This window comes from Chrysoperla carnea, chromosome 2 (assembly GCF_905475395.1).
Source record: "Chrysoperla carnea chromosome 2, inChrCarn1.1, whole genome shotgun sequence".
Taxonomy (NCBI): Eukaryota; Metazoa; Arthropoda; class Insecta; order Neuroptera; family Chrysopidae; genus Chrysoperla; species Chrysoperla carnea.
The window spans coordinates 61,199,311-61,217,536 of NC_058338.1; the positions used below are offsets into that span (position 1 = coordinate 61,199,311).

An 18,226-nucleotide genomic window follows, 5' to 3' on the forward strand; every position below is an offset into this window, starting at 1 on the left:
GTTAACGGGTTCTTCTCTTAATAAAGCTAAGACCTTATCGCCACAGTGGAACACGTGTCAAATAATATTATTCTAAAAATGTATTAATTAAATCATATTATTCTAAAAATGTTTTAATAAAAAATATTACTCTAAAAATGTATATGAATGCAGGAAAAGGATAGATTTTATTGAATTTATTGGTTTAGAACTCTGCTTGCTATTATTAAGAAAATGAAATTTTTTAGAATCGCTAATTAATAATATCAAATTTTGCGATTCTTCGTGTGTTTTTTGCCAAGTGTTAAATAAGAAATTAAAAAAGCTTTTCATAATAGTTCTTATTTAAGCAGCTAGAGTGTTTCTTATTAATTCGAATATTCCAATAGGGGTGACGCTCTCTAGTCTAGATATTTAAGTTTTTTTTAACAGTTTAGGAGATTGATTTAGTAAATATTCAGCAAACCGGTCACAATAATCTTTTAGGAAGTTCCGGAAGGTTGAATTTAATAGTTTCTCATTTAATATTTTTTAAATTGGTTCCTAAAAACCTAGAACAGGTGTTCTATGGATAATTTATCGTAACTTATTTGGTAATAAATATGAATAAATAAGAATTGAAAGTGAATATCTTCTCCCTCTTTTCAACTCGTGTTAACTCAACCCACTAGTGATAATCGTATAAGAGTAGATAATTTCAACCCATAATAATTTTTGAATTGTGTTCCACAATCTCAATTAAGACAACACCTACAATTTGTACAAGCTTAATTAGATTATAAAAATTGTTTAAACCAGCATAGTCCTGGCCTGTTTTGTGTTTGAACTGGCAATTTGATATTTATACGATTGTGGGTTGCTAACAAGTCGGTGATAAAAATAAACAAAATTATTTATGAAAGTTCATTGATAAAATTGAAATTAGCTAAATGGCTAAAAATCAAGGTGAATGAAATCAATCTGTTGGATGTTTATTTTATAAACTTTTCGAATTCTCTGTTATATTTTTTAACAGTTCTTGAAGGAAAAACAATTATATCATTTACATAATATTTAGTGCTCTTATTTCGAAGCTCCTTTACAAAAATTTGCATCTTATTCAATTTTTCATTTTCATTCTTATTCGTAGAATCTGTTGATTAGCTTCGACATACTCAAGAGTTGTAACAATATCACATGATTTTCTCTTAATACGCCCCTTACAATATGATACTGCTGGCATCTAGTGCCAAAACGTTTAGATATAATATAAAGTTATGTTTTTTGAAAGCGTATGTTTAATCATATCTTTATTTTTGGTAGCGATGCTAGATGGCTCTTTTCTTCATAGTGTGTTGACGTATTTATAGATGTCACTAGCATATTAAAATTATTTATCGATGATCGACGTTCAGCGATAAAAACTACACGCCATTTCACTTTTATTTTTCATTTAGAAAATTTATATTTCATGTTTGGCCGCTTTTGCGGTCATCGAAAGCTTGTGAATAATTCGGTATACGATAAAAATCATTACTAAATGAATCTACTTCCAAAAATGTTTATCAGTAATTTGAAAAAATATTATTAATACGCTTGAAAAATAATTTTTATTAGTATCACTTTTCTACCAAGTCTTATCTAATCTAAATTTACACAAAAGTTCTGTTTATCTATCACAATGCTTAAAAAAATAATTTTTTTCTTAACTAATTTAAGTAGTATATACTTCAATTACATCATAAAAGACACATGAATTTATTTTTATTATAAGACTTTCTAGAATTTTCCTTATCTATTTTCAATCATAAAACATCTAATAATTCCGAAGTAGCACATATTTCTAAGAAAATCACTGACTTTTATAATTTCTTTGTAACTCCTTTGATTTAAGAACACATAAACTAGCCCAACTTATCCATAAGTATAAAGTAGAAAAACATGTTTTGGAAAACGTTGATCTTATATTTTTATGTTCAAAAATCTCTAAATTATACTTTCAACACACACTTAACAGTCCGCGAACTCTTGAGGAAGAATCAATTATCAAAACTTTTCATCTGTGCTCCTTAAAGGAAAGTTTTTAATTTTTTTTCCATCATTTAAAAATTGAAAGGTGACTTCAGTAATTTAAAATTTGTTCAAAAATTTCTGAGTCCTTATTTTATATTTTTTTATCTGGGAAACATGAGCAAGTCCCAATTTTTACTCACAAGATGGCGAAGGAAATAGTTATTAAAGATAATCTTGAAAAGCTTCTCTAATTTCGGTTTGTCGAGTATCGAACAAAACGATTTTTGCATTTTTATTCAATTATCATCACATGTGAATATCTCCCTCAATGAAAATTCATCAATTTTGAGAAGTTATTAAATTATTGTTCTCGTATAGAAGTTGTTAAACATGACTGGTAAAAGCTTCTAAAATTTTAGATATGCTGAAACGCCAGGTCCTGAGCATATTAGACATATAATAAGCCTTTTTTCATTTTCATTTTTCGCGAAATTTTACGAACAAGAATCGAATACCATATTATTATTATATTGTTAAGTTTAAAAAAATGGCCATCTTTTTCTCCCAACATAACATATAAAAATGTATACGTGAGTTGTTAAGTTGTGTATGTGCATATCTTTTTAAAACTTTGTACTTTGAACAGAACAACAACACAACTAAAAACCATTAAAATGTGTGGGTTTTACTGTTGTTTACATGTTCAACTCAGAGCTAAGAGTGTGGTAATAAAACTGGTTTCTGTTGGAGGACGACATGTCTACCGCTTGGACGAATAATCAAATCCTGGAAAACACAAACAACTTTAAAAATTATACTTCTCAACCATTTCTCTATAAAGTTTTGCTTATGTAAAAAGATTTTATCCAAAAAACCAATCATACAAAAATCTTCTATTTTAAAACTTCATCTTCAGGAAGATTCGATTGCATCTTGTCGATATTTTGTAATCAGTACATTTTTAGCCGTGTTATAAAGAGTGTCATAAAATGATCGAATTCGGAAAATATGAGATGAAGAGAACTTTTCTTTTACTTATTTGATAGACTTTATTCAAAAATTATACTAGATCTTCTATTACTTTCAGAGGGTTTCTACTGCAACTTGTCGAACTTTTTTAACGAGTACGTTTTTAGCTGCATCATAAAGGATGTCTCAAATTTTGAAAACATCTCTAATGATAAAAGATATTTTTTTTTCAAAAATACAAAAATTAAAATCGCTTAACTTCAAATTGTATTTTAGAACTTCATTTTTGTAAATTTCAATTTTCTTAAAATTAATCGAAAAACTTCTAAGAACTTTTGTACTTCGAATTGTTTTCTCTATATCACGGTATCTTCACTTCACTTTATCTTGTATTGCTTTTTTGAAAAGGTAATGTCCAGAAAATTAAAAACACAAATTTTTTTTATTTTTTTAGAACAAATTTATTGAAAATGATGATGAAAAATAAGATCTGCTTTGGCTGCTACACAGATTACACAAACAGATATTTTTGTTTGAAATTTTTTTTTATATTTTTTAAAAAATATTTTAGCTACAAAAATTATAAATATATTTTTCAAGGGGATCAAATATCCCCAACTTACTACACACTAACACTAAAAAAATTGTAGTTTTGAGCTAGCTCCCCCTTAAAAATGGGAAGCATATAATAATTTTTTTTGGAACATTACTACAATTAATTTAGTGGCGTCATTTCACAGGACTGTTGCGGTATTACAATAATTAATATAAATAATAAGTTACATAAATTATAATTCTATATTAACATAAAATAATTGAAATAAAAAATACACAAAATTTTTTATATTTTTTTTAAATAAGATGCTTTACTTTTTTTAAATAACAAACATAAATCACGCATATGGTCATAATAACTAGAGAACACAAAAAAATAATAATTAAAGAGGAAGAAAAAATGAAAAATTATATAAATTATGATAGTGACACAAATGACGGGGGCGGGGGAAAGGGGTAGTTTAAAAAAAATTAAAAAAATAAATTATTTATAAAAAAAATGAAATTGTACAAAACAAACTTTTACAGTGCATGGGAATGTTCATCTCAACAGGTGAGATTTTTTTTTGAGAAAAGAGGGGACTTAAACAAAAAAAAATGGAAAAAATTAAATTACATTTGCTCTTCCTGGATTTTTCGTACAAAATTATTAAAGAACACTTTTTCTTCATCAAAAAAATAATATAATAAAGCAACCTTTCTCTCATTTAATTAATTAGTTTTTTTTTTTGATAGATTTAATTAATATATAATATTTTTATTAAAAAAAAAAATCACACATAGATATCAAAAATTTTCTATCCTCCTATCCACAGGTAGGTAGAATATAAAAATGTTATATAATATATAAATAATAAACTGATATAATTATAAATAAGATTGGTTTTTTGAGTTATTTTTAATTATTGAAAATTGCATGTATGAGCCCATGACCTCAAACACATTTTTATAAATACGAGTAAAAAAATATGGATGAAAAATTCACAATATTCTTTTCTTTTGATTTTAAATACAAAATAATAAATACCCACATTTTAAAACTGTTTCATTTGGATGAGGCGCGAAATGAAAGCGAATTGAATAATTAAACCTAACCTAGAGCTTGTTTGGACACGACAGGCACGGTTTGTCGCGAGTATATGTACAGTTGAAGGCACGTAGGGTGAACCACCATGGTCCATATAATAATATATTGCAATAATTTAAAACAAAAATAATAATAAAAAAAAGTACTGCTTTCACACACTTTTTGGATAATCCCCGAAAAGTGTGGTCTACAATACGAGATCTCCGAGTGCCAGTATATTTGCTGACAAACGATTAAATACAGGTAATCTCCATTCGGCATCTACTTGTGGTTGGGTGGTATTTGTTGATGTCGATGTGGAAATAGGTGGAGGTGATGGTGAACTTGTATGTAAGGAAACACTTGGCGACACAGCTGGTGAATGTAATAATTCTGATTCACTACTGAAGAACGATCCAAGACTTGAGGTTGGTGATTGACTAAGACTTGAATTTGGACTATCAGCCGAACCCATTGATAATGATGGACTTAAGGCTGGTGGGCGTGATTTACCAACACGTGCAGCCAAAAATGCTGCAACAGCTCTATTATGTATGCGTGCCTCTTCTTGATTGTGTACAAAATGGCACCGTGGTCCATATGGACAAAAACCTACTGTATGGTATGTTCGGCATAATTCAGTTTTGTATTTTGGATGTCTAGCCAAACTGCGTAATTCTGCCAAGCCATGTGCAAATTGACATTTATCACCGTATTTGCAACTACCAGATTCTTCAAATGGCCTACATAATTCTGTCTTATATCTGGAGGTATTTGCGGTTGATGCTTGAATTTGATTTGCTGTTGCGACTGGCGCTGATTGTGTCCGTTCTAAACGTCTATGGTTTAAATTATCGAGCAATGAGCTAACCAATGCTGCTGCTGGACTAGAGCTTACACGACTTAATGCATTGTGCAACTGTCTAGGACTTAACGTTGGCCCACCTACAGCTAATTGATGAAGAGGAGTTGTTCCTGAATCTGATGTGTTTTTTGTAAAACCACCTTGAGCACTCTGTAACAAGTAGAAAAATTTTCATTAGATAAAGGCACGTATTAATTACAACAAAATCACATTGATTACATTTAAGCGGAAAATTCGAAGATAAAAATTTAAAACAAAAATTTGTTATGAAACCCAAGCGGATATTTATGTCATTAAAGAATTTGGAATCATTAAGAATATTGTTTTGAATTCCTGTAAATATTTAATTAAGTAACTTGAAAAACGTTCCCATGACGCACGTATTCTAAAATGAAAGCGTGGTGATTATTTTGAAAAATTTCAAAGAAAATACTGAAATTGATTATATAATAAATTAACTTTCGAAAAAGTATTTAAAAGGGGTATAATTAACATTTAATTCTATTTTAAAATGGAATAATTAGTCGATTCCAACTTTCACAAGTGTGAAAGCTAAAGACAATTGAATATCAACATCATATAATATATACAAACAGTGCCAGTCTGTGTGAAGTTTTTGGATAAAAATTTTTTTTTATAAAATGGGTAATTTTATTTATTTCTTATAAAAAAAATAATTTTGCTTAGGTAAGAATAAAACTGAATACACTGAGCAAGCTATTTTTTTTTATAGTGTATACTATTCAGCATAAATAAAGTTAGTAGTATATTATGTTCCGCCAGGGTAAGCAAGTCCTTGAAACGAAACTATTATTATTGTTATTACCGGCTGACAAAAAAAAAATTAATTCTTTCCTTCTTTTCTATACCTGTTACTTGAAAGTACCTTATACATACCAACTCAAGGCAAAAAAGAATTGAATATTTCTATTGTATTATCACCCACCAAATACGACACAAACAGGTACTGAATGAACATTTAAACAAATAGTTCAAAAATTCCATTTGGTTTTTGAATCAACAAGTATGTTCATTTTATTAGAAAATGAAATTTATATTACTACTCCCCCTTGCGTCTTATTGAACTACTAAATAACAAAATGTTTAAGAAAAACAAAAAATGTGATTTTCGATGTTTTCGAGTTTTTATGTGGTTTTTGGATAATTACCTTAAGGAGTAAATCTCCAAAATCGTACACCGTGGTTTGGGGCATCACGACTGTTGACATAATATATTATTAATTATTCCAAGAAATTTTAAGTAAATCGCTGGATTATTCACTTTTAATCACTAGTCACTATAAAACCACAGCACACAAAGAAAAACTATGAAAACTGAAAATTATTATTTTTCACTCAAAAAAAAATTCAAACTTTTTTTTAGAAACAATAATAACAGCAGTTTAAAAAAATTTTTATTTTTGTATATCTCGTTTTATTTTTTTTAATAACTCTTGAATATATTTTATATTTCAAATAAACTCAGTGCTGCATCGGTCGAAGCAACTAGCGTGCGTGCTTATCCACACGAAGATCGCTTGCTGACTGAATGTTCAACTCACATCGTTTCAAGTCCTAACGTGCTATGAGATCATTTTGTATTCATGCTAGTGGGGGTAAAATATTATCCAATCAACGTTGAGCATACAAACAAATCTTAAATAATATTTTTCAAAGCGGGAATAATATGCAGCACTTTAGATGCCGGCCTGCGGCACCAACTTTGATTTACAATAATAATTTCAATGTGTTTGGTCGGCTGTAGTTTTAGTTTTTTTTTTTTTATTTTAAATTTTTATTAGTATTTTTTTTTTATCTTACGCTGATCCTAACCTTTATGCACTTTTAAATTTATAAAATTGATATGAAAATGATAAACAACTAATCAATTTTTAGACATAAAAATGTGAAGTTGAAATCGCGTATGTGAAATAAATTTTTAGTCAAAAACTGTGTTTTAGTAACGCTAAAAAAAATAATACTGTTAGCATTTAATGCTTTTTTGGTATTGTTTGGTGTGTGTACATTTAAATTTTAAAATAATATGCGCGATTTCAAACTGTGCGTTTAGAGCGAAAATTATTAAGTGCCAATACCTTTTTTTATTTTGCACTTTTTTCGAGAATTGAAAAAATTTAGGGTTAACCATAATCGATAAATACAGCTTTTCTTTAATTCGGATTGTATTTAAATTAAAAAACACTGGCTTGTATTTTATACAGTTGAGTATTTTATAATAGTTACGCGGAAAGAAAACTAAAATTTATTTAAATTTCAATTTTTTTCAAATATTTTGTTAATGCCTCTTTATTTTAATTAGAAGAATTATGTTAAACTTAATTTTAAATAATTACATTTTTCCGAAATTTGAATAATCAACGAAGTTAAAATAAATTTTTTTTAAACAATTTTGAAATGTGTTTTTTTTAACAATCCTTAAAAAAATTGATTTTGAAAAATTGTGATTGATTCTCGCTACTGAATACTAAAATATTACACACAAGTGCGTCAAGATTAATCAGTTTCGGTTATTGTGAGATTTCCAAAAAGTAAATATTTTTCTTTGGTTTTTGTTAAATTTAAATGGGTTGGAAAATGTGTGTTATCGATTCTGGCTAACATTTATTTCTGGCTTATAATTTCATTCAAATTTCAAACTTTCTTTTGAAATCAGCATACATACAGGATGTTGGAAAATTATATTTCATAATTTTAGAAGATAGTAGAAATTACAATTTTGGTAAAATCATTAATATATGAATTTAAAAATCGGCTTGATTTGTTTGTGAGATTAGGCTGTGTTCTAAAGTTTGAACTATCAAATGAAAGTTTGATGGATCCGGGTATCGCTTTCAGGCACTTGTTGGTGGAAAAAACATTGTCGATTCACAAAATTCAAAGTAAAGTCTATCATAAGTCATTATTTTCCAAACTGTATTAAGACTTTAATCAAAAATGTTAATTTTTAATTTGTATAATATAAATTTTTATAATAAACAAATTTATAGAAAAAATATTTTCTACATTTGTCTTATTATCATGTTTTAAATTTAATTTAAAGCGCAAATTTCTCTGTAAACTTCGATTTTCCTCAATTTGCTTGCAATTTCTTAAATTTTTGTATTAAATAAGTACGTTTTTCGACTACCATGTAATCACCATAGGTATTAGTCGAAATGTGTATTTATGTAATAAAAAAATTGATCCAGGAAATTAGGGGAAATCGAAATTTAATTCGAAATATCTAAGAGTTCTCATTTAGTAAACAAAAGAAGTAAGAGAAAAGTGGTAAGAACGTAAATATTGGTGAATTTTATTTTCTATAACTTTGCTCATTATAAAAATGTTAATTTTGTTAATCGAGAAATTCTCAAAATAAAAAATTAATAAGCCCTATTTCTTTAACAGTACATTCGATCCATAAATGTGCAGTTACAATACAATACAAAAGTTCAGTTTTACAAAGGCAAAAAATTTTTTGCCTAATAAAAAATATTTTAACACAGTTTTTATAAAGTTTATCACAAAATTTCCTACACAAGAAAAAAAAACATTTTTTAAAAACTAAAACAAAGACTAAAAATTTATTTACATATTTCAAATCAATTCATTGTAAAAATTTCAAGGATAAAAAAAACTAATTGTTTTCAAAATAGATTTTAAGTTTGATCTAAAAATGCTAATTCAATTTAAAATCTTTCAATGGTTGTTTTATTGTCGCTAGGAAACTTGTGTTTTCATGCCCAAACACATTAACAAATGTTGCGTGTCTAAACGTTTTTGATCGGTTTCGAGTCCAATCATGTTTGCACAATAGTTTCGATGTATTTCTGTTCAATAATGGGTTGAATTATTCACCAACTCTTCAATTTGGAGTAATAGAACCCATCTATGTGAAGTCACGTCTATGAAAATATGAACAAAATACAATAATATTGCACATAAGGTTGCAATAATATCGTAGTTAATTTTTTATGACCTTTATTGAATTTTCCACTTTTCTGATGCCATTCAAATTAAGAAACTTCAGAAACCATGCATATCAATTTCCAGCCAATCCGTTGAAAGATATTCGGGATAAAAAATAAATCTACTAGAATTACGTTCTACAAAATATGAAGCATAGCATTGCAAAATGTTTCAATCACCGAGATAGGTTTAAGACCGTATAAGCTTCGTCTGGATTCCATGTCTTCTACGAATTAAGTTTCAATAAGTTGAATATATTTAACAACCTATCGATTACTCTAACAAGGGAGCATTTGACAAAAAAACTTTTCGGATTTTACGTCAAACAAATTCTGTAATTCTATATAAAATTTCCTGATTGTCTAAAAATCGTAATAATTGAGACCATAGAGATTTCAGGAGCGAAACTCACTGATTAATACATAGTTTCAAACCAGGAATTCAAATAAAAAATATGCTTCGTACTTTACTATTGTTTTTAAAGTTTTTTTTTTTTTTTTTTAAATTAATTTTCGTTTTCTAATAATTACTGGACTAGAAGAAACTTGATCGAAGATTTGTCTGTCAATGAAGTTTTTGCTCTCTTGGTGGACACACTGTATATTTTCTTTTGTCATTCGAAATTGAAAATTTTATTTAAAACTAGCTGCCTCGGGAGACTCTGTTCTATCATAAAAATAAAATAGAAAATATTTTTTTAGTTTAACTGGAATTCTCTTCTAAATTTTAGATGTTTTTTAACTATTAGTTTATTACAGTGGTAAAAGAAAATTGTTGTTTTTCCTAGCAATTTTCACGTTTTTTCTCTCCACAAGAACCTTCCTTGTACCTTCACAAAAATATGGGGAAAAAATTTTAGACGAATTGATCGAGTAAACTTACAATTTTACCAAAATATTTATCCAAAAAAAAAAAACTTGATCCTTTGCAATACTTACGTTGATTTCCTTCTTATCGTTTAATATACGAGAAAGCAAATAATAATAATCGTAGGTATGTATTGATTGTATTGTAAGGTTATAATAAGTTACGTATTCGATGAATAAATATTATTTTTTATATATTGATAAAGAAAATTAATTACTTATATGTATAATTTACTGACATCATTTGATGGACATTTTGACGTGCCTCTCACATCTTGTTATGTCAACGAAGGCCATAAAGATAAAGAAATTAACGTAGGTAATATTTATCATTCATTACCTATTACTGTGTATCAAGTCATTAACATTTTATGGAGATTGCAATAAGTAATGAGAATTCAAACAAAAACAAAAAAAGTTTTAAATCATAGATAATCGACAAAAATACGCACATAAGTCTTGGACTCTTGATGCTATGAAAACTGGATTTCTTGGATTCGTGGTCAGTGTTTAAACCACTTCATAAACGTTTAATTACGTCGAAATTAGCTACTGTTTATTAAAATATTAATTTATCAAACACTTTTTGGCAGATCTGAAACCCGAAAAATGGGTTGGGACTCTGATCTGGGCACTACTCATATTAATTGTTAGAATCCGAAAAACATTTGATGTCCACTCGATAATTGACATTTCGCGTTTACTTCGAAAAATAACAATTTAATAACGATTGTTTTTATTTTTCGTCTCTCATCACAGTTGGTAGAATTATGGAATCACTTGTAGCGAAAACAAGAGATCCTGTGTAGTATTAAAAAATTAGCGATAAACTTGGGTACCGTACAATTTTATCATGAGAATAGTGTAATTTTTAGGTATCAGGCCGTTAGTATACTAAACTATTAAAAAAATTAAGTTTATTAGACGATTTAAGAAATTAAGGATATACGAGCGCCAGAGCAAAGGATAAAAGGCTTGATTTTTTTATATGAAGTTGAACTAAGTCTTAATCAATTCTGAAAATTTTAGGGTTGTCCGATTATTAAATAAATTACTTCAAAAGTAGGCATATTTAACATTGGTCTTATGGGAAAACGGTAGATGGGTGATATTTGTCATAGATTTCTCCAAAACTAGTCGATGGAAATTAAAAAAAAACTATTTAAATTAAAGTTAAAACCTTAATAAATTATTGACAACAAAAAAAAACCCGTTGTGTCTGATTTATTAAGGATGTATGAGCACAGTAGTGGGGACACAAATTTGAAAAAATATATTTTTTCAATTTTGATGCTGAGTTATTTTTGAACTTGACAATGTAAGATGAAAAGTAAGAATAAAATTTTTCGATATCTGAAGTAATTTGCAAAATATCGAAAACTGAAAATTTTGTTTCACTATTTAGCTTTCGATATTTTTCGACAACCAAGACAAATATCGAAAAATTGTATTATTATTTTTCGTCTACATTCATGAAGATATAACAAAATTCATTATCAAAGTTGAAAATAAGGTATAAATAATTTCAACCCTAAGTCTAAAATTGCCTTGACGCTCGAGCTACCTTAATCGAAAGATTAAGGGAAGACAATGACATTTATCTACATTTTCCAATGTAAAAACCAGTTGTTGTTGTTGTTGTTGTTTTTAAATCTAAAAATGCTTTAGGCTCTTTTAAAATTTTACGATTTCTCAAAAATACTTCTGTGGTTCGTTCTTAAACAAAATAAGCTTTTTTAGAGAAACCTCCCATCTTTAAAATCCAGCCTTATTGCAAATATCAGCTTTTGAAAAACAGTAAATTACATTACAGAGACTCAGTTTAGCGGAAGTTTCTTCACGGCCACATATGATAGGTTTTTTTTTTGTTTTTAGGATCAAAATTTTAATTTGTTAATATTATTAGGACAAACTTTTACGTTGTCTAATGAAAGTATTTTTTCATAATTAATTTTTTTTTTGTTGATAGTTTTTTTTCTGTGTGTATTTTTAAAATATCGAAATATTTTGATTATATTTTCTGTAGTTACCTACCTGAATTTTGATGTTGAACATTCAAATCTCTTTAAGAGATATGTATATACAAAATGATTCAGGGCTTGAGAGAGTGGCCATAATAAAATTTGATATTTATCTTTTAGTAAAAATATTAGAAAAATTTAATCAAAGAATAGCTTTAGAAAATAGTGGCGTAATCATGCTTTCTTGGGCAGAAAAAAAGTAAAAACAAAAAATTGACTGTGTTAATTGTTGAAATATCCTGTATAGAAAGTGTTAAATATCAGTACTTTTGCCTCACTTTTTACGTCCTAAGCACGCTATAAAAATTTCAGCTTATTATCACTTTTCTATTTTGAGTTATCGTGTTTCCAGACAGACAACCAGAAATGGACTAATTTGGAGATTTTATGAACACCATACTGAAAGTTTGTTCGTGGCTCCAATATTTTTAAGCGTTACGAAATTGGGACTAAACTTAGTATACCTTAATATATATTACATACACACAGGATATAAAAACATGTTTTAAAATGAGACCTATTTTACCATTTATTTATCTGAAAATACAGTTTGATTAATGAAAATAAAAGTTTGAATGTGGTGAAATGAAATTTCGAATTCAGTGAATTTTACTTGTTAAAAGCAAGTGACTTTTTAATCTCTAGGGAGGGTTCCGTTCTTTTGCGAATCTTATGATACCTACTTACTGAAAGCTATTAGAGTCTATAGTATCGGAAAAACCTTTCTTATCTATTGTTGGTAGTATTCCCCAGAAAACTTGTCTATGCAGTTCTGGCGCTTAACATTTTTTAGTTAATATCTTCACGTCCATGTATGTAGCTAGACTTTAGCTATAGCTAGATTCAAAGGCCACGGTTGCATGTTATCCCTGTTAAACGTGTAGTTCATTTTCTATGAGGTTAGACCAGTCAAAGGCTCTAACCATAGCTTTTTTACAGCTGGAACTCACTATGAATCTAGTTATAGCGTTTAATAGATGATTAACATCATGCAAATATGGCTTTTGAATATAGGTAGATTAACTCCTGCGTTTCTTTATAGATAGAATTTGACTGTAGTTTGATTTGGTCTCTCTACCTGACTCACACTATATTTATGCAACAAGTTTTAACAATACTGTACTTATAAAAATATAATATGTCTACACTCTACAGCTCTTACAAAAGATATTTTATCTTATAATTTTACCTGACTTGACTGATATATGTTCTTTTTTATCATCTTTAAATAATAAATTGTTCAGTTACCTTTTTACAATCTTACAATATACCTTTTTATACCTTACCTTACACCTACAAATGTAAGTTTTAATATTATCGTCATCTATAATACAAGAATTATATTATCAAATATCTCATTTCTATAAGTTGTTGTACAAATTCAAATAATATTTTATATATTTAATTCGTTTGATCCGATCTGCTATAATCACAATCAAAATGATCTATGTTCGAAAATTCTCTAAAAGTTATTCTTAAAAATTTGTTTAATTTAAAATTTATTTGTTTGTGTCATTCTAGCCAGGAATAAAAGGACGGAAAACCTAAAAAACCAATCTAAAACTAAAAACCTAAATATTTTAGAAAAGAGAAAAAGAAAAGATTAAAATAATAGGCATGTTGACTTTTTTATCACTTCAGGTGAAGAATTTTTACTACACGGACAGAAAAGTGAATTTGGTTTGGAATTTGGAAATATTTAGAAGTACGCAAAATATGAACGTTTAAAATTTCTAATTAAACAAAGAGAAAGATATAGATTAGTGACGTCATTGCCCGATATCACCATAGATATACATATAAAATATATATAAAAATTTGTTTTGCTAAAAGAAGATGGGTAACAATCTTTGAATGCTTATAACTTCTTCGTTTTTTAATCAATTTTAATTTCACTTTCAAATTTTGTCATGGTATCAAGTCTAGTTTTTCAATTTCATGCATAATATGGCAAATTCGGCGTCAAGCAACCGTATTCTATTAATATTAATATTTGAGAGTCATGCCAGGACGGCTTGGAATTTTCGATACTGTTGTTACGATACTGCCTAACAGCTTTTTAGGTGGCGACAAAAACTTTTCAATGCATGGAAAGCTTAAAATTGATAAATATTCCTTAAGAACAATACTTAAATAATAAGATAATTAGAAAAAAATGCAAAAATAATTTTATTCGACGCTCGAGAGAACGAAACCTGCTCCGAAACCATAAAAATTGCCCGGTTTATTACTTAATTACTATTAAATAATACCTACGCCTGTTTTTAGACTTAACTGAAAAGCATTCTAGCTCTATTTTGAATATGTTTTAAAGAAAAACATCTAACAGTACAGTAATTTAATAAAAATTAATATTTTACAACTCTAGACCAGAAAGTTGTATTTCGCCTCGGCATTTATATCACATAAACTAAGGCACTCTTTATTCCCTAGCCGCAAGTATTCTGGGAAAAATGACTTTTAGTGAATCGGTAATTGCGGAAGTTAAGACCGTACTTTCCGATTGAAGATGTACTGACATTTTGAGCGTTTTTTTGCCAATTAAGGTAAGTATGCCACTTTGTTGTGATAGGAATATATTTTTAACTCGGATCCCGTCCTACATGAGTTTTTTAAAGTGTGTAATATTGCGTAAGCGGGCGCATCAGTCAATCATCAAGCTGGCAATCGTGCTTTGCTAAAAACATCTATGTCATAAGTATATGTTTCGAACTTTACATACGTATAATAACAATAAATGATTAATAATTACTAATATTATATTCATTATAATACTTAATGTGTAAAATAAATACTTGGACTATATTAATAATAAATATTTATCAATTTTATACTTACTTATCTAATAACAATTGTATTTCAGTAACTTTCCACGAACATAAATTCATAATTTTATCATAATGCTATTTATTATTATTATAGGACAGTGGCTTCGTATTTTATTTTATAAAAAAAAAAACTTAAGAAAAAATTCTTTAATTTATAGTTTAAATAGACAAATTGTACAAGGTTGATATCTGCTCGTTCTAAAGGCTGTGAAAGTTTTGTTGTAATAAAATTAGAAACATTCTCTGAACAAATATGCCAATTCCGATATACAGTAGAATCTCGATAAGTTAAAGTCCAAGGGAAACACAAAATATTTTAAGTTATAGAGGTTTTAAGTTATCAAGTGTCTATGTTAGGTAAAGGTTAATATAGAGGTATGTACATGTTTCTATGTACCCTAGTTAATATAGAGGTATGTACATGTTTCTATTTAGTTACTGAGGGCCTACACAGAGATTATTTATTTAAGTTATAGAGGTTGCGTCTTTTAAATTATAGAGGTTTTGGGCTCTGATGGGAAGGGAACATAGTATTTTTTGAAGTAACAGAGGTTTTTATGTTACCGAGGTTTAAGTTATCGAGATTCTACTGTATTATAAATGTGAAAGTAGGGATGTTCATTTGTTTGTTACACTTTCACGTTAAAACTAATAAATGGATTTGAATGAGACTTAGCAATGACATAGCTCATCATCAGAACAACACATGAGCTATAATTTATAAAGATATAGAAAAAAAAAATTTTAAAATTAAATTAAATCTGACATTACCATAAATTACGGATTTCTGTAAAAATAGTCAATGTAAAACAATTCATGGCCATCTTTCTTGGTATACATAATGAATTGTGACTATTAAACATTAAAAAAAATTGTACATATATTTTACCTGTGAAAAACAATCCCTACCGTTATTTAGAATGTTATGGAAAGGGGATAAGTGAGAACAAGGGAGGTGAAGGCTATAACGCGGTGGTAGCTCGCTTACCAATTTTTACTTTAAAACCCAGCGAAGCGGGAGTGTATCAAGCTAGACCGAGTTAATTGTTGAAATATCCTGTATCGACAGTGTTGAATATTTGGCAGCGTGAAAAATTTTTCAAAGTATTTTCTGGAATTTTATTAATATTTAAAAAAATCATTGACTAGATCATAGACTTAGTTGTTGAAGCTACCTACAAATTTTCAACTGCCTATCCTTTATAATTTTGGATAAAGCACCAAAGTTTTGCCCTAATTTGCTTCTTACAATGTAAACAATGTTGTTTACGAAAAAATGTTCAAACAAAAGTTGTTTATGTTGTTATATCTCTTTTCGTTTTTGAGTTATCGTGCTTACAAAAAGACAGACCAAAATTTTGTTCGTAGCATCAATATTTTTAATCGTTACAAAATTGGGACTAAACTTAATATACCATGATATATATTAATAATGAATGATGAACCTGGCATTTATTTCTGCAGTAAAATTATTTCACACTGTTCCTGAACTATAAGGATAGGAGGACCTACGGTGGCAGAAGTTGGAGATTTACGCGAAGGCAACTTTTTTTTTTTTGTAAACGGTAAGATTAACCCGTTATAAAATTAAAACAAAACAAAAAAAAAACTCCAATTAGTTTTAATATTGTTTATAACCATTTTTTAAGTCCTCGTGCTTTGAGCCATTTAAGAAAAGGGTGTGGTCGGTTTTTTATGATTAGTCTCTCTTATAGTATTTAGTAATTCTGAACTGTTTTCGGATATTATTTTAATTATAAAAATGAATTATATTGGTGAAAAATTTCCAGTAAATTATGAACATTTTACAAGAAATTAGATTTTTAAAAAAAGGTTTGTTTTCATTTACTAAACTATATTTTGTAGTCAAATAGGAGTTGTTAAGATACATGTTAAGATATTTTTTGATTCGAAAATTTTCGTTCATATAACAATACCTTAATTTAGGATATTTAAAAAAGAAATCATTTTAATCACTCACCGTATCCGAATGTACAAATTTTTCAGTTGAAATTAAAAGTAAAACAAGCCGTAGGGTGGGTCTGGTGTAACCCTTGAGGTCCACACGGATATTCAAAAGATTTGTATAAAAAAATTTAAAAAAAACTCGATCGACTCGACTGAATGTAATGAAATTCTTTTCGGATCATATTGCCATTATTACGCTTCGATCGACACCGCTAGAAAGACGATATCATTTCTAATTCGCGTGATATCAACCAGTAAAAAAAATTACCACTAACGTACCGTATGTACTCACATACTTCTCCAAATTGAAGTTAGTGCCTTGCCCTGATCATGTAAAATCGTAAATATTTGTTGAAAATTTTGATTTCGACAATCGGACCCATTAAAATATCTTCTTATACTGGGAAGTTAACAAATTTGAAGATAAAACCGATCTCACAAAAATAAAGAAACAAGTAAAACATGTTTTTACGTTGTAATTTTCTTATAAAGTGAATTCGTAAAATATTAATGGCAAAATTGTGAATGTTTAATTATGGAGTAGTTTCAATTATTTTGACCAATTTATATGGTAGATATAAATGAATGTTTTATACTAACAGGGTGAGTTATCTAGAACAAAAAATTAGGTGTAGAGCTATTTGTAATCGTCATTTCAGTTAGTTTATTCGATATACAATTTTAAATTCAATCCAGATTCCAATACTTTGTATGTACTAAAAATATTAAATTCAAAATCTTCAAAAAAAATTGGGGAAAAGTATCATTTATTAAGAAAAATTTTATCTTGGAACATTTTTTCAATGTTACTTCTTCCTTAATTTTCAGCTCTAAAACAATACTTGAAGAGTCATCCGAGAATTAGAAGAAGCACTAAAGGTAGATACTTCGTTCCATTGTTTTCCTTTCTGTTCATCGCAAGATTCGGTCAGTTAACATGACAAAATCATAACTGTTTCGAAAGACTTGAAGATGCCATTTTAGCCTCAAAAGGCAGTAGGTAGGTATACACGTCATCTTTTCATATTGCTTTAAGAGCTAGGCTATCAACGTCATGAAGTACTTCTTTTTCATACTGAAAGTAGGCAGAGATTAAATACACGTGATACCTAGATGCAATTGCGTTTACTGCGATTATTAATGCGTAT

General features: G+C 28.1%; 1 protein-coding gene across 1 annotated transcript; it reads right to left on the bottom strand.

Moving 5' to 3' along the window:
• Window positions 1-4,356: 4,356 nt before the first annotated feature.
• Window positions 4,357-6,811, bottom strand: LOC123291849 (mRNA decay activator protein ZFP36L1). Its single transcript, XM_044872280.1, has 2 exons — window positions 6,596-6,811; window positions 4,357-5,576 (listed from the first exon to the last, which is right to left on the bottom strand). Exons 1-2 carry the CDS (start codon window positions 6,653-6,655, stop codon window positions 4,770-4,772), a joined length of 867 nt encoding a protein of 288 aa, XP_044728215.1. The 5' UTR covers window positions 6,656-6,811; the 3' UTR covers window positions 4,357-4,769.
• Window positions 6,812-18,226: the final 11,415 nt, after the last annotated feature.